At 38.6% G+C, this 17,738-nt stretch overlaps 2 protein-coding genes across 7 annotated transcripts; one reads left to right on the top strand and one right to left on the bottom strand.

The window, feature by feature from the left end:
* Positions 1-60: 60 nt before the first annotated feature.
* Positions 61-13,797, bottom strand: LOC149741039 (transmembrane and coiled-coil domains protein 1-like). 3 transcript variants are annotated; one of them, XM_089878553.1, is made up of 15 exons: positions 13,655-13,797; positions 12,113-12,279; positions 11,696-11,800; positions 10,549-10,619; positions 10,175-10,247; positions 6,466-6,565; positions 5,503-5,602; positions 4,243-4,390; positions 2,767-2,931; positions 2,421-2,544; positions 1,900-2,111; positions 1,632-1,741; positions 1,156-1,291; positions 807-1,007; positions 61-588 (listed from the first exon to the last, which is right to left on the bottom strand). In XM_089878553.1, the coding sequence occupies exons 1-15, from the start codon at positions 13,677-13,679 to the stop codon at positions 499-501; spliced, it is 1,827 nt and encodes a 608-aa protein (XP_089734679.1). In that variant the 5' UTR covers positions 13,680-13,797; the 3' UTR covers positions 61-498. The 3 variants fall into 3 exon arrangements, with proteins under 3 accessions (XP_089734679.1, XP_089734667.1, XP_089734688.1); XM_089878541.1 differs by lacking the exons at positions 10,175-10,247; positions 10,549-10,619; positions 11,696-11,800; positions 12,113-12,279; positions 13,655-13,797 and adding an exon at positions 7,991-9,758; XM_089878562.1 differs by lacking the exons at positions 61-588; positions 1,156-1,291; positions 10,175-10,247; ... (2 more) ...; positions 12,113-12,279; positions 13,655-13,797 and adding an exon at positions 7,991-10,096 and having other exon boundaries at positions 813-1,007.
* A 736-nt stretch (positions 13,798-14,533) lies between these two features.
* LOC149741040 (uncharacterized) lies at positions 14,534-17,718 on the top strand. 4 transcript variants are annotated; one of them, XM_089878722.1, is made up of 7 exons: positions 14,534-14,797; positions 14,875-15,074; positions 15,556-15,790; positions 16,172-16,243; positions 16,421-16,522; positions 16,755-16,926; positions 17,160-17,718. In XM_089878722.1, exons 2-7 carry the CDS (start codon positions 14,902-14,904, stop codon positions 17,405-17,407), a joined length of 1,002 nt encoding a protein of 333 aa, XP_089734848.1. In that variant the 5' UTR covers positions 14,534-14,797; positions 14,875-14,901; the 3' UTR covers positions 17,408-17,718. The 4 variants fall into 4 exon arrangements, with proteins under 4 accessions (XP_089734848.1, XP_089734855.1, XP_089734840.1 ...); XM_089878729.1 differs by having other exon boundaries at positions 14,534-14,765; positions 14,894-15,074; XM_089878714.1 differs by having other exon boundaries at positions 14,535-14,797; positions 14,894-15,074.
* Positions 17,719-17,738: the final 20 nt, after the last annotated feature.

Genomic DNA, 17,738 nt, shown 5'->3' on the forward strand with positions numbered 1-17,738 from the left:
TGGTTATGTAACAACATCTACACTTAATTCTTACAAACTTAAATACACCACACAAACATATAGGTAGTTTAATTGCTTTATTAGTGACATCAATAACTACGGGCAAGTACCTCAATCACTAGTAATACGTGATTTGCACTTTGTCAATTGCAAATTTAAAATAGCCACATGGTCACAGTGTTAATAAAGTAAAATATGGCTGGTCTGTTATACAGCGCACACAGTTAGTAAAGTTACTGCTATGTTATGTTGAATGTTTAGCTGCTGTTACTACCAGGCATGATGGATGAAATAACTCTTCTGGTAAAAACCTTAACATAATTGCACCAACGTTTCATCTGCCGTACAGCAAGACCTCATCAGGAAATAATTTTCACAAAACCCCATTTTCACCAAGAAGAGCCATCCCTAATATTATGTGGATGTTGTTTGAATTATGATGAATTAATCTACGCTGCTCGACGAGTGCATGGGGTTCCAACACTAGAGGAGCTCTTGTTATCTTGATGACATCATAGGTATCGTATCCCAGGTTTTATAAGCGATGATAATCGAGATGATGATCACCACAGTTGATATGACGCGTACCTGGGGTGGGGAGGTTTTATAAATAGGTGGCTTGTACATGTGTATATGAGGTATACTTGGGCTACACATGTAACCATCAATGCAGCACATGCTTAACATTAGAGATAGCAACTCAGTTTAAACATAAACTACTTCTACCCTGCTGTTCCATCTCTTTAAACAAAGAAATCTCGATACAAATCATAAATAGATCAGTCTGGCAGAAAGTAGGGACTCACCGGGGACTTGGTGAGTGGTTTAAGCAACCCTGAAACAGTTGACACTAGCACCAACAACACAGCCATCACTGACAGCAACAAATTAATCAGTTTTCCCAATAAAGCTCGAGCTGTAGCGTTCTCCAATCCATCAACTGATACCAATTGTTGTTGCTGGAGTTCCATTTTCGCCAACCTGGTTTGGCAACTTTCTATCGCCTCCTGGGGGAGAATACATCAAACATGGAAACCTCATTGATTAATTATGGTGGTGTATAATATACAAAATGATCTTCAACAAATGTGAATATACCAATGCGTGTAGCCTCATACCCCCAACACACATATATATGCGATCCCACCCACTCACCTGCATATCCCTTGCCCTCTCACTAGCATGATACTCCACTTTCTCCTCCATACTAAACAACTCCTGTTTAAGGTTGGTAACTTCACGTTGGTGGAGTTCAGTCAAGTCGTTTAATTGAACCTCTAATCGCTCGCATCTGTGTGTGTGGGGGGGGTTACGTACATGGCATAACACTTGTTTTTATGAATGGCTGACAATTTACACCACCATCTTGCCCAAGGAAACATACGCCCAGCAGTTCCTCCAACATTAACCTCTTGTTAACAAGTTGTCACTTTAACCATTGTGCCACCCACTATTATGACATCACACCCACCCCGATGACATCTCACCCACCACGACGACATCACACCCATCATGATGACATCACACCCACCATGATGACATCACACACACCACGATGACATCACACCCACCACGATGACATCACACACACCACGATGACATCACACCCACCATGATGACATCACACACACCTGAATCTTTCCTCTTGTAGCGACCTTGTTAGAAGGTCGATCGTATTTTGTTCCAATCGTTTCCAATCTTCCCACTCCACCTCAAACTGCTGGTGAGCCACCTGGGTGCTCTGTGTAATATATATGCGTGTTGATATGTTCATAATTTTTATTACGCTAACTACAGCAAAGTTACCAATATTGCATGACAAAAGTTAAACAACTTCTTCCTCTATAGTGCGTTGTAAACGCATCCAAATTCACCAACGTATATACATGATGTACTCACCGCAAGATCTGACTTCACTCCAGCTACTTGGTTGATGATGGCTTGCATATATTGTGGGTCGACTCTCCTTAATCCACTATGTGGGCTGTCGGGTCCCGATAATATAGAGTTATGCACAACATGCTCGTCGTGGTTGATTGACAGCCCGATATCAATGGAGGAAGTGGAACTTACGTCGTCTGCGCTTGTGTAACGGTAGTCTAGTGAAGTGTCTGGTGGAGTGGGGTGTTATGTTGGATATGCTCATAACTACCAAGCCTTGCTTATATATTAGCAATGGTCTAATGTGAGAAACAAACACACAAGAATTAGTGTCCCACTGATTGCATAGTTGGTCTATAATACAGCGTACACAGTTTACTTGAGAGCCATGTTATTGTTTATGTGGAATATTATATAGGTGTTGCTACCAGGTAAACTTTGTAATACTTGAACTGCTACGTGTAGAATCAAACATTTCAAAGTTTTTCTGATGTTTTCACAAAGCATGGGGTAAGCGACCCACACCCAATATTACCCACCTTCCAAACCCCCCTCCTCATATTTTAACGAGGATAAATTATCCGCGCTTCCAAATTTATTCTTCAACTTTGAAGCAAGGTCCTTGGGTTTGGAAGCGATCGCTCCAGCAGCATTCTGCGTTGCCTAAGATTGTATGTTGTAAGTATGAAACAAACCCTATGGCAACTTTAGTGGCCAAAAGGTGGCAAACTTTGAGGGGGTTTAAATTTAACTGCTTTGTATGTCGGGTTTAATTGACATAATAGATTGAATTAAACATAAGAAAACCACAGAAATTATTAACTAAAACATACTATATACATTAATTAAAAACACATAAGATATTGATAAACACACACCCCCCACCTGTTGCAACCCCGACAGCCCCCCCTTCACACTATCCACCACCCCACCCGAGAAGTCACGTAAGTTTGCCCCGACATCCCGTAACGATTTACTCTGACGACCCACGGCCCCGCTTGATTCGATCTCGCGCAATCTACGATGGTACGTGTCGAACTTCTTCTTTAACTAAACAATGAAACATGGTGGGTTTAATTTATCAAGTGTGTATGGATTGTTTAGTGTTTAGTGTTCTGCACAAGAACACATACGCCCACAATGGTTGCTGTCCAAGCCTTGATTTAATAGGCTTATTATATTATTAGGACTGAAACGAACTTTTGACAATTTATTGCCTTACGTCATCTCCAATAAATTTCCCAACAAGCTTCGCTACTCTATGCAAACAATACCCGCTTAAAATAACATTTCCATGGTAACACAGAAACTTTACCCTGGCTTAAATTGAAAACAAACATATTATTACAGCAAGCCAATCATATAATGTAATGAAAACAACTTTAGTGATGAATTTCTGTATCGCTGATGTAATAAAAAGACAATTCATTACATTCTCCAGATATATCAAGACAATCTCAAATATAATAACCGACTTGACCAAAACAAGAACAAACACCAACGAACCAATTTCTCGGTCGTGCTTGAGCGTAAACTTTTCCTTCGTGGTTCATCGACCATCATAGATATCATATAAACATAACTATGTCATAGATATCATATAAACTAACAAATCATCACAAATATCATTCTTTTTCTTAAAGAACATGTTATGACGTAAATATAACGTATTATGACTCATAATATAGACAAGCTAACGTAACACATGAATTATCCAATAATATGCGAACACATTTATACAAGTCCAATCTATAACATGTGCATTTGTACTTATTTACCAACCTACTAAAGATAACCAGGAACAAACTATATACATGTAATATTTAAAACAATCTTTACCAATGAATTATAATATACCAGGAACTATCCAACTAACAACATGCAGATACATCCAAATGCATGGAAGACTACCTTCCTACAACAACTAACACAACCAACACAGGTACACAGTATTGAACCGCAACAATCAATACATGAATTGCTTGCATTATTACCAGGATTATAAGACACTTATTGCAGGTCCATTGTATATGATGCAACGTTACGATCATTATACAGTTTCCACATTATATTGATTATTCTTTGCAAAATGTTTGGGTTTTTTGGGTTCATAACATATTTTTTCAGTCTTAATATAAATATTTTAAATTCTAACATCAGTGAAGATGGCTTTATTTTTAGTTCAAAACATATTAAAGAAATTCAATTGGAAAAAAAATAGAAAATAAGCGTGGTCGTTACACCTAGCAGACAATCAACGAGCCATTTATGTTAAATTATTTTCAAGTTAAACTTTTAATGGAAACAAAAGCTGAACAAAGACGCAAGAGCTCAACATACAAACAACATTAAACCACTTACCTGTGCTATGGCTGCGTTGGATTTTTGATTCTTTTTCTCAAAGACACTTTTTATCCTCGCTACTTGTTGTTTATCAGCATTGCCAGCCAACTTTAAATAATCGCCCACGTTTTCATCGCGCGTGGATTGCTCAAGTTTGATGGCTTCACTAAAGTGGGGACAATGTATTATAATATGTTGAATGGTATATATCATGTTATCATGTATTATATACGGACCCTACTCAAAATGTGGAACAAATGGCGAATAAATTGATTAACACTTTCGGCGCCGCACTAATTTGAACAATCGGACACTGGGTGCTGCACGAATTTTGGATTTTATTAAATTTTAAATAAGCCATGAATTACAATTTAAAGTCGCGAATTATACAACAGTAAGCAACAGGAATCAGCTGGAAGAATAAGTATTGGACAAAACAAAACTTCACAACATCATAATTGTAATGATCAGACTATCAAACTTTGAAGTTTGAACCATTATCCGTAATTATTCCAGCAATGGCAGCAGTGAAAACATTGTAAACTAGTAATATTGCGTAAAATATACCTGAAATCATCAGAAACAGCTGATCGCAGGATCACAAGCTAATTGGTCAAAAATAACATAATCTCAAAGCAGACGTTCGCATTTAGTCTCAATGCAGCCTAGATCGAGCGCACATATATATACGTGGTTTACTATTAGTTTAAACGCAACGCGGCACTCGTAACAATAAAAAAAACGTATATATACGTAGATTGGCGCCAAAAGTGTTAATATTACAGTTTGTTTGCAATGTTTATAATAAGCAGTGTTGATATAACAATATAATAATATATATTAATGCAATTATAGGCGTAACATTAGGGGTAACTAGGGTGACTTGTTACCCCAACTCTTATAACAAAAGTGACATGTTTTAGCACCTCACTTTTAAGCCTATAATAGCTTTAACCCTACTGTTAAGTGTCTATACAAACAAGCAAAGCCAAATATATTGCATTCACCACATTAATCAATGAAGTTCCCTAAGTTTGACAACTATGAGTGTAACTGTATTTTAACAATGTCATTCATGTTAGCCCAGATTTTACTTGAAATTATGTTATCTATGAATGTACAACATTACGCATGATAATATATGACTTATACAAACAGATGGAATGTATTAGTCATTTGATTGACAGGTCGTCACCTACTCATTATATGACGCGACGTATTGCGTAATGTCATGCATCCTGTACATGCAACAAGATACACCAATACATTATGTTTCACCTGATCTTTAATATTTTTTGTTGAATATGTTCGACAAGTTGTCTGTTACGTTGCGCCTCGCTAACTCCTGGTGACCCATCTACTGCGTCGTACGATACATCTGGAACATTGGGAGGTTTAATACTTGTGTGTGTTTTTCTTTATGTGGTGGGTGGGGTGTACCGTGTGACTATGCGTGTTGTCAGCCACACAGAAGAACAATCACCCACAAGCCACAAGGATAAACAAGTTACATACGTCGTAACTTATAAGCAGGCACGAGGTATATGAAACAGAACACCCGTGTTATAACGACTGTCGTTGCCCCGCCATGCGAGGATAAATAAGTTACATACGTGTTAACTTGTAAGCGAGCACGAGGTGTATCAAACAGAACACCCGTGTTATAATGACTGTTGTTGCCCTGCCATGAGAGGATAAATAAGTTACATACGTGTTAACTTGTAAGCGGGCATGAGGTGTATGAAACAGAACACCTGTGTTATAACGACTGTCGTTGCCCCGCCATGCGAGGATAAATAAGTTACATGCGTGGTAACTTGTAAGCGGGCATGAGGTGTATGAAACAGAACACCTGTGTTATAATGACTGTCGTTGCCCCGCCATGCAAGGATAAATATGTTACATACGTGTTAACTTGTAAGCGGGCATGAGGTGTATGAAACAGAACACCCGTGTTATAATGACTGTCGTTGCCCCATCATGCGGGGATAAATAAGTTACATGCGTGGTAACTTGTAAGCGGGCATGAGGTGTATGAAACAGAACACCTGTGTTATAATGACTGTCGTTGCCCCGCCATGCAAGGATAAATATGTTACATACGTGGTAACTGGTAAGCGTGCACGAGGTGTATGAAACAGAACACCCGTGTTATAACGACTGTCCTTGCCCCGCCATGCGAGGATAAATAAGTTACATTCATTATTACATTATAACACTTGTGTTATACACCAATGGCACCTGAAACAGTTGTCATCAATAATGGGGCAACAATCGGTTGGATTTCGTTTGTTTTTGCCTGATGCACGCTGTCCATGCTCGACCTCGGCTCCCGGGTCGTCTGGAATATTAGGTGATAATCAACTTGTGTGATGTAACAATCCCTTGTGTTAGGTCTAAATCCCAGGTCCCATGGCATGCCTCACTGTAGGACCTCACTCATATAGAATAGAATGTGCATATACAATGTTGGGGTAATGGGCCAACTCTGGTCTAAATCCCAGGTCCCATGGTGTGCCTCACTGTAGGACTTCACCCATATAGAATAGAATGTGCATATACAATGTTGGGGTAATGGGCCAACTCTGGTCTAAATCCCAGGTCCCATGGTGTGCCTCACTGTAGGACTTCACCCATATAGAATAGAATGTGCATATACAATGTTGGGGTAATGGGCCAACTCCGGCCTAAACCCCAGGTCCCATGGTGTGCCTCACTGTAGGACTTCACCCATATAGAATAGAATGTGCATATACAATGTTGGGGTAATGGGCCAACTCCGGCCTAAACCCCAGGTCCCATGGTGTGCCTCACTGTAGGACTTCACCCATATAGAATAGAATGTGCATATACAATGTTGGGGTCATGGGCCAACTCTGGCTTAAACCCCAGGTCCCATCGCGTGCCTCACTGTAGGACCTCACCCATATAGAATAGAATGTGCATATACAATGTTGGGGTCATGGGCCAACTCCGGCCTAAACCCCAGGTCCCATGGTGTGCCTCACTGTAGGACCTCACCCATATAGAATAGATAAAGTCAAAACACAAACAAATTTAACTCAACTTATTATATTCTAATGCTGTTTCTACAATACTTGACCTGTTTTTACCAGAACAGCAGCTCCCAACTTTATATCTTTTCTTGAATACAAACCACGACAATGCAACCTCTACAACAACAATCCAAACACACCAACCCACATTAACGAACTACACCAAACAACTCTTCCACATCAACTTAAGGTTGAAACGCTCAACTTAAGTTTGGGACAATGAACCAACGAGCCTCCACTTGAACCTATTGTTGCAACGAACCACTACAACCACCAGCCCAATAGAAGGCACAACCATAACATGCCTATGTTTTACAGCCCAACCAACATTAATTTAATATTGTTATCCTCACAGTTAAGTTTATGATGTAACAATAAAGATAATGACAAAATAATGGGCCATTGTCTGCAACATAAATAGAACCTTTGTTGTATTTTGTTACATGAAGAATTTGAACTAAAACCCGAAATTTTGACACGAATAACCAGCATTAACTACCAGGGTGTTAAGCAACTGTTGCCCTTTCAGGCGTGCCTCACTGAAGACCTCACCCTTATATAATATAATCTCTATTATTGAATGTCTATAAACTGCTTCAGTGGGGTCTAGATGTGGGACCTTCCGCCTCTGCACCTCAAGACCCCACCCATGCAAAACATAACACCACCCCCCCGATACCGATGGTTGCCACATAACCCTCCCTCGTTACCGATGGCTGCCACATAAACTCCACATCTGCTGTCACATCTCCCTTCATCCGTTGCTTCCTCTTATTCAACTTCAAGCCTCCCCCTTCATCGCATTCATCATGAACATTCCTTCTTCTCAAAAAGTTCGGGGCGGATATGGTAGGTAGAGCTGTGGTGCTCCCGAACAACCGAGCTTTGAACGACTTCTTGTGATCGTTTCGATCTAATTGTTCGCGATAATAATTTTCTAGCGACCGCGATCGAACAACTGAGTTAACTTCCTTCTCCACACTAAGAGTTCCGTGCGAGTCATCCATGGGGTTTGTGACATCACTATTTGTTGGGGTTTGTGGGGCCGATGTACTCGTTACTGACGATGTGTCGGCAACTTTCGCTCGATTAAACTTGGTAAGTTGAAGGACAGACTTTGGTAGGAATGAGGATTTGTGTTCCCTGTTGATTGGTTCGGCTGCATCTACAATCACCTCACCATCGTGCTCCTCTATGTCGTCAACATCAACTTGTTCCATTGTTTAAATAAAGATCCTTATTTTAAACCTGGGTTGCTTAAACACAACTACAATGTAGAGTAAAGCAAAGAATATAGTTATATTTAACCTGTCTGTCAAAACACAAACAAATTTAACTCAACTTATTATATTGTAATGCTGTTTCTACAATACTTGACTTGTTTTTACCAGAACAGCAGCTCCTAACTTTATATCTTTTCTTGAAAACAAAACCACGACAAATGCAACCTCTATAATGACAACCATTACCCACAGTAAAATACTGTAAGTAATATTAGATGATGGCAACATACGCATCAAGTGGACGTAGCAGGAAGTCATGCGTTGCGTAACAATCGAGGCAACATCAACCAAGCAAGCTATCGTGGCTGATGATCACTTACATAAACTTAACATAATTATATAATAGTTTATAAATATCTTCAATAAAGTAAAGAAGATTAAAGCAATGAATAAAAGGAAATTGGAAACAAAACGGCAGTTGTTTAAACACGTTAGGGGTAAAACTACGCAGAAAACCTTTAATCCATAATCCAGACTATCAAGTAATCCGTAATCAATATTCTGTCTATAATAAACCTGCATATCAACAATGCTACATTATTAACCCACCACACAACATCTGTAGATAGTCGCATGATATACTGACTACTTCCCCACCGCAAACCTCCACAATTATCATGAATAATTGATGAACAAACCGTTACTTGCAAACAAATCAACATAGTTGTAATCATCAACTTTCTTGAAGCAAACCTTATAAACTCCCCAACCTAACTTTGAATACGATACCGAAGATCAATTTAATTAAAACAACGAAAAGAAGGAAATTGGCAGCAGAACGAAGTTCATTAAAACACACTATAAATAAGACCCTGAGTGTGGGAAATAACATCAGTTACAAAGTGTGGATGCTGCAACCAACAACTCGTGAACTCGCACTCGGGTGTTAAAGTTTAATTAAAACAATTTACTAAATATAACATTCTTTGCATACAAAACCGCTACATACACTACCTATAACTTCTCTATATATCTATAGTTTAACCTTTATAATGTACATGGACATACACCTCATACACTGCAGTGCCTGTACATTACACCCACCCCAATGCATTACCAGCACTACACGCATAAGCTATTCTACCATCTGCCATCATTTCCTTTCATTCATATTAATATATATTATGACATCACTATACACATGAATCAGCAATAAATGAAACCATGAATCATCAGAAATACACCACCATAATTATAAAGGATTATTTTTATATTTGTTTAATATAGATCTCTAGCTCCACCTGCTGACCGATAAATTTACTTTCATTTTTTCATAAACAAGACACAATATACTTAACTATGTTGGATATAATCAATAGGCTGACATGGTGTATACAAAGTTTGTATAAAGGTAAAACAATAAAGATTAGAAAACTTTCAACACAACATAACTTAATAAGGGTGTTGGGGTAATGGGGAACCCCCCAAACACCCTAGTCTCCCTCACTGTAGGGACTTACCCTTACTTATTTTATGCTGGCATAACTTGATTATCGTGTAAAAGTCAGTATTGCATAATAGACCCCAACCCCCCAGGTTGGACCCCAGCAACACACATAAGACAACTCACCAGGCAACATTATACATAACTCTCCAACACACATAACTTACCAAAGATAAATCATCGTTGAAATTCAAAGGTTTGACATCGGATGTTGGCGTGAAGGATGAACTTGATGATGATCTGAACAAGTTACCCAGGTGAGACTTGAACCTGGGATCCTAAGGTTTGGTTCCACACACACTAACACAGGGGCTTATGGTTGCAGATCATTTTCAATCAAATATTTTGTTTTTAGTAATTGTTTAACATCATTATATTGGTGTCCCCCCCAAGAAAGCAAATATGGCTGCACCATTCATGCACCTGGGGGGGGGGGGTGAAGAATCTTCCCCGACCCATGTCAGCAAGGCAAATATGCACCTTTTACACATGTGGTTGCGATAAAATATATTTCACCCTAAATAATGTTTAAATAACTTACCTGGGTCGTGTAGGGTTTACCTCCAAGTTGTTGGGAGCGGATGATGACGTACTCGTCACTGATAATCGACCCTGGAATGTTGGGATAACTAATTTTTAAACATACTTTGGAATATTAAAATTTAAACCATCATTTATTTCCGCATGGCGGGCAACGACAGTCGTTATAACACAGGTGTTCTGTTTCATACACCTCGTGCCCGCTTACAAGTTACCACGTATGTAACTTATTTATCCTCGCATGGCGGGGCAACGACAGTTGTTATAACAAGGGTGTTCTGTTTCATACACCTCGTGCCCGCTTACCAGTTACCACGTATGTAACTTATTTATCCTCGCATGGCGGGGCAATAACAGTCGTTATAACACGGATGTTCTGTTTCATACACCTCGTGCCTGCTTATGAATTACCACGTATGTAACTTTGTGGGTGGTTTTTTTATGTTTGGCTGATATTTTCGACAACCCATTAGTGACCACTGGGTTGAAGAATTGCTGTTTAGTGTCTTGCCAAAGTATCATCAGATACCGTTGCAAGTGTAATACAAAGAAGCTAAACAAACTCCGTGGTATAATCCATGCTATATTGATTATAATAAATTAAGTAGGTTTTAAACAAAGATTAAAATTATTTTTAGAAGTGGATTAGAATATTTAATTTAAATTCTATTTCGAGTTAATCCTTTGTTTGCTGCGTATTTAACAAACAGATTTAAAAAGATAAACTTATTTATCCATCAATGTTTTAAATTCATTTAACTTTAAAAAAAGTAAAATATTATTTTCATAACGCTAAGTTAGTTTGACGCAACAATTTGTTCAATGACAAACATTGGGTATTGTTTGAACATTAACCATTGTTATACTTCTGTCAACAATGAATATATTATGACATCACAAACACAATGAACGCATGTAATATATACAATTACTCCATACATACATGATAGAAAACAGCCAATATTTAATATGACCAAATGGTTTTCATTTTAAAAGTTATGTTTGAAAAACGAAAACCATCTTCAGTTAGGTCGAGTTCAAATTTTAACCAAACTGAATACAACCAAAGTCAACGTTTGGGTTAATATGTTTGTATTAAAACTCTTCAGAAACCCCATGTTGTATACCTTAACACAAATATTACACACCTGGGGTGAATTGCTTCGATCTTTTGATAACTTCTTGAAACTGTGGACTCGTTTCATTTTGTTTCCACCAAGATTATTACGGGACGTGCCAATTTGCCTCAGGACCTGAATGATGTGGAGTTATTGTGCATTGATTCATGGGAGATCAATTGATACGTATCATAGAACACGGTGTGTTAGATCAATTATTATATTCCTTATGTGGTCTGTGTAGAGTGAACCTCATTGATTAATGTGGTGAATGCAATATACTTCGGCTTTGCTTGTTTGTGGAGACACCTAACAGCAGGGTAAAAACCATTTTGAGCTTAAAACTGGGGTGCTCAGCACAAAATGTCACCCCAGTTTTAAAAGTTGGATTGACAATTTGACCCCTAATGTTACCCCTTCCCACCAGAAGAACAACTTTAAACTCACCTGTTTAAACGCTGAGGGTCTTTCAGGTAATTGATCGATTGACGTAGCAAATGACACGCGTTGTAATTCCACGGGGTCACATTCCAACCCAGAACCAGCTGACTTACTTTTAAAACCACGTTGGAAAATACTCTTTATATTTGAATGTTGGGTTTTATTCTGTTTCACTGCAAAAGTAACGTTCATAAAAACCTGTCACGCATGGCTAACCAAGCATTCACAATAAGCATCATGACATAACAATAGGCTCTGTTGCATAACAATGAAATGTGAACATCAAAGAAAATCATTTTTACAAATGATTGGTTTGTTACAAGTCTATGTTGAGATTACGGTTTTAATAAAAGTGGAAAAATAAAGAAAATGTCAAAAATTATTACATTTGTTAAAACCAACAGGATGTAATTAATGTTTGGCGTTATAGCACAGGGGAGGCTGGGATAGTTAGACACACAATCCTGTGAAATAAATCTAACTTATTGGTTGTAATGTTTACTATTTAATGCGATGCAGAAAATTGGGGGTATGCTCGCCCACCCTGCCACCCCAGGTTTGGTGATTACAGGTATTCCACAATGACTTAATTAACATCGATGCAACAATACTGTGGACAATAAGCAGACTGAATGTACGAATGTAACTTATTTATCCTCGCATGGCGGGGCAAGTCGTTATAACAGGGGTGTTCTGTTTCATACGCCGGCGCCGTGGCGTAGTGGTTAGCGCGCCTGCCTCCAACCCAGAAGTAATGGGTTCAAGGCTCGTCGCTGCTACTATTGTGGGCGTATGTGTCCTTGAGCAAGACACTTAACGGCAATTGCTCCAACCCAGTGGTCACTAATGGGTTGTCCAAATTATCAGCCATACATAAAAATGAAAAAAAAATCCAAAAAAATAATCACCCACAAAGTAACATACTTGGTAACTCGTAAGCTGGCGCGAGGTGCACACACCCGTGTTATAACGACTGTCGTTTTCCGGCCACGCGAGGATAAAGTAAGTTACATTCATTCATTCATTCATTCATACACCTCATACTTGCTTACAAGTTAAGTTACCAGTAGGATGCACAACCAGTAGAATACACAAAAGTTGTAAGAAAGTGATTTAGATCAATGTACAATTAGGAATTACGAAGAAAGTTAATTAGAAAAGGTAACAGGTTAAAAGTTAAGGATATTGAACAGCGAACACATGCGTATAATTATAATAAATGCAACAAATTATTAATAAAACGTTTCACAATTATAAACATGCTGTAACATACAAAGCTACATAAGATACAAGCATAAGCATAATATCATTATTATGTCACTGTATTAATATGTGACATTGGATATACAGTCAAGCAATATTGCAAGCAGAATACTAAATTCCTATTTAGTCTGTTTTGTATACATAAATTACACCAAACTCGTGTATTAAAAACAGATTTAATCAAGCATTAATGTTTATTACACAACGTAAGTCAGAAGCAGGAAGATATTAATTCAGTTAGCTTCATCTACATTTATCTAAATGTTTAATAAACATAATACTGACCATTATTATCATCGTTAACATCCATGGCTAAAACAACAACAATATATTTCAACTACGACCAACCTGCAATACACATACATGCGACCCACTGACGATTTGTAAACTTATGTCAACTTTTTTGTCCCCGATTAATCTTACAGAGGGGGCGCTGTTATTTACTAATGTAATACCGTGGGGTAGGATGGAACACCGTTAGCATTTAATATCCCATATTTCCCAATCGTGTTAAATATTTATCACGTTTTTAACAACTAACAACGCTCTTTTAGAGTCGTGAGGATACGGTTATATATTTCTATAATGCAAAATAGGACGATAAAAGAGAATGAAAACCCCAACGGCCTATATAGTTAAATATAGAGAATACACACAAAGATTTAGAAATCTCATAACCAAGGGATGTAAACCCCGTGTATCGATGTGTTGCCTTCGATTGTCAGCACTGGGTTGCAAATATTTAATAAAGTTGACTATTTTCAATGCCCCCAACCGACAATAGGAATATATAGGTCTTGAAGTGACGTCGCGCATCCTATGACGTCACACATTCCATGACGTCACAAATCACATGACGTCATCCAGCCTAATTTACGAGAATCGTCCATCTATATTTAATCGGCGCCATTCCCACAAATATCGTTTCGTGTTACATTGTTTGTTGTTGTGTAACATAGGTGTTATTGTGGCGTCTTAATAAACGCGAAGGTCGCGAATTAAGAGTTGACATCGGTGAGTTTAATTGTGGGGGGATGGAGGATCAAACATATTGTGTTACCTAACAATGGTATCGAATGTGACGTCACTAATGGGTATTGTTATAATGGGTATCATGTAACTTTATATTGGGGAGGTCATGTTAGGTTTATATATGAGGGTAAATATATACATGGGTGGTTGGTAAACATACTGTGTGTATTTGTTGTTCGTTTCAACCGAAACCATAAGGTTTGTGTTTAAAGTTCATGCAGTTTGTGTTACCAAGAGTTGAACAAATATACGTGCAGGGTCAATATTTCAGTATAAGAATGAAATTTTAAGCTAAAATTACAAATATTTCGTGTTTAAGAATTGGGACGAAGACATTGAGGGTTCTACTATATACGATTGTGACGTAATAATAGCAACATCTTTAAACAAACAAAGGTGAATTAATATTAGTTTTTAGGTTTAAATTATTAACACTTGGTGTATATTACTTATATATCTATAGTTGACTGTAGCTGCCAACGTTGTGTTTAGGATCCAAGATGGCGGATGGCTTGTCAATGTCAATGGGTGGACGGGTGGCGAGCATCTATAAACAGAACACGAAACGGAGGAGATTTACAACCGTGGTCAACGATATTGAAAACAAAAAATTAAATTTCTTGAAGAAACAACTTGAAAGTGACCGAGTGGTTGAAACAAACAGAATGAAAAAGTAAGTTTGGTTTCAGTGGTCACTAATGGGTTGTCGAAATTGTCAGAAATACATTAAACCAACAAAGTTACATACGTGGTAACTTGTAGCTGGCACAAGGTGTTTGAAACAGAACATTGGTGTTATAACGACTGTCGTTGCCCCGCCATGCGAGGATAAATAAGTTACATACGTGGTAACTCATAAGCTGGCACGAGGTGTATGAAACAGAACATCCGTATTATAACGACTGTCGTTACCTCACTATGCGAGGATAAATAAGTTACATACGTGGTAACTCATAAGCTGGCACGAGGTGTATGAAACAGAACACCCATGTTATAACGACTGTCGTTACCTCACTATGCGAGGATAAATAAGTTACATACGTGGTAACTCGTAAGCGGACACGAGGTGTATGAAATAGAATACCTGTGTTATAACAAGTGTTGTTGCCCCGCCATGTTAGGATAAATAAGTTACATACATATCTTCGTTCCAGGATAAACAACAAGGTATTGAATGCGAGCGACGAGCTGAAAGCTTTCCAAGTAGCTTTACTTCGTCGCATCACAGCCGTCAACGAAGTGGGCGTGTTCGAGGATCGACCACTTCGTAACCTTGGTAGATATGGCGGGGCAAGCATTGAACAAATCAAAGCTGAAAGCTTGAAATATAAAAGAATCCGCGACCCCGAAAAAAGAAGGAAAATAAAGTCGAAGATTTTGATGGAACAGGTGACTATGACCTCATTCATCCCGATGAAGACGACATGCATGTATAATACCTAAACATTAGCCTGAGAATAAATGCTATAGACCTGTTGCAATGAATATACCAGCACTGTAACATAGTACTGTGGGGAAGATGGGACATCTTTAGCACATAATATCCAAATATCCAGATCGTCGGTTTATGGAAGTCGTGAAGATACGTTTTTATAATTCTTTAAATGTTCTTTGTTTACTACCAAATGGGACGAGAAAATAGAATGAAAAGGTGTCCCATCTTCCCCCACTCTTTCATATACGGTAAGTCATGATACCCCCAACATACACCACGCATATCACCACTGTATATACAATATACATTATATAGCAACAAACATAACCAAACAGGGTAAACGCGATGGAAGAATCAAATCGTTCAACCCTGGTGACCTTGGCGATCTTACCGAAAGTATTTTAAAGGTGAGTTACCATGTGTGTGACTTTGTCGGTGGTTGTTTGAATGTTGGGGCGAAGACAGTCGTTATAACACAGGTGTTCTGTTTCATACACCCTGTGCCCGTTTGCCAGTTACCACGTATGTAAATTTTCTATCTAGATTTCCTGCAGGTAAAAAAGTAAAACATATTTCTATGTCAGCTTACTAAAGCGGAAATGGCGCAACGAAAAGAACACGTGGCAAGTGACGTAGGCAACCTTGATGACGTCAGGGAGGCTGACGATGACGAAAATGAGGTCATTGTAATTTGTGACGTATATATAAGACATGACGTAACGAATTGGTTACGTCATATTATAGTACTTTGAAATATGCTAACATAAAATGTTCGTTTGTTTCTTTGAATACGGTAACGAAAATCAAACCAATTAAAACAACGAAGAGAAGGCTGAACGTGCTAATTACATGCGCGACTTTTAAACCTTTTGACAACGCGTCCCATCAGCTTTACCCATAACACGCCCTACCTTCCAGTCGCCCCCCAAACCCCCACAACGAAGGTTGGTACTCCCTCCACTACAAGTGTCAAAGCCAACCAAACCAAACGAAAATTATTATCGGAAAATATCGGCTGACGTCAGGAAACGCATGGCTGGTCACACCAATCAGCATCGAGTATTGGAAAAGATAAGAGAAGAAGGGAAATGTAAGTTGGCCAACAGTATTCAAATACAGATCACTGGTACGCAGCCATCCCCTTATTTAACCAATCAAATCGCTCTGTTACGCTACGATTAGAGGTTAATGCGACTTGATTGGTCTTGGACGTGCGTCTTATGGAAATATGTTGCCAACGAAGCGTATAACAGAGATTTGACTGGCAGTCTGTACCCCCAACCCTGAGATACGAACCCTAAACCCTCAACTTATGTTTTACAGACCCCCGCCCCACGCCCGGTGTTTCCCCTCAACTGAGACACACCGACTACCCCATCACTTCATTACGTCATTACCCCAACGACCGTAGACAGTATAGTGAGGCGAGTTACGAGTGGGACCATAGGAAAGCGGTTGGGCCGGTAAAGATGTCCAAACATTTGAACGACGGACAGAAGTTTTGGAACCAAACAGATAGTTTGTTACGTCATAAACACCCGCGACGAGTGGTGTTACCGAGGATCGTGTAGTTTCGTGGTTGCCGATTGTTTTAAACTTAAAAAAATGATAAGATAAAAAGCTGAAAATAGAAACTGGGTCATACCAATGTAAATTGTAAAATGTTAAACAAACGTGTCAATGCCACCCGACAATACCACAGCGGCAGCGCTATTGTATTGAAAGGAAATGTTGGCAATGCCAAATAACCAATGCCCATGTATGGTGTTATGCTCCCTTTTCTGTACTTTTCGCCTATTTAATCTGTTTTAAAAGATTTTAATAATGTAATATCATAATGTTCGCATATAATGCGTGTTGTGAAATAAATTATGTTCTGACGTCATTAACGGTTACGTCACT

This window comes from Ciona robusta, chromosome 1 (genome assembly GCF_009617815.1).
Source record: "Ciona robusta chromosome 1, ASM961781v2".
In the NCBI taxonomy this organism is placed as follows: domain Eukaryota; kingdom Metazoa; phylum Chordata; class Ascidiacea; order Phlebobranchia; family Cionidae; genus Ciona; species Ciona robusta.

Excerpts from the sequence above, each read along its gene's own strand:
- LOC149741039 (XM_089878541.1), bottom strand. The coding sequence starts at position 8,500 with ATGGAACAAGTTGATGTTGACGACATAGAGGAGCACGATGGTGAGGTG. Across the intron at positions 2,545-2,766 it reads GGCTGTCGGGGTTGCAACAG|GCAACGCAGAATGCTGCTGG; the intron begins GTGGGGGGTGTG and ends ATACAATCTTAG. Across the intron at positions 1,742-1,899 it reads GAGTGAAGTCAGATCTTGCG|AGCACCCAGGTGGCTCACCA; the intron begins GTGAGTACATCA and ends TATATTACACAG.
- LOC149741040 (XM_089878722.1), top strand. The coding sequence starts at position 14,902 with ATGGCGGATGGCTTGTCAATGTCAATGGGTGGACGGGTGGCGAGCATC. Across the intron at positions 16,244-16,420 it reads TTACCGAAAGTATTTTAAAG|CTTACTAAAGCGGAAATGGC; the intron begins GTGAGTTACCAT and ends TTTCTATGTCAG. Across the intron at positions 16,927-17,159 it reads GATAAGAGAAGAAGGGAAAT|ACCCCCGCCCCACGCCCGGT; the intron begins GTAAGTTGGCCA and ends TATGTTTTACAG.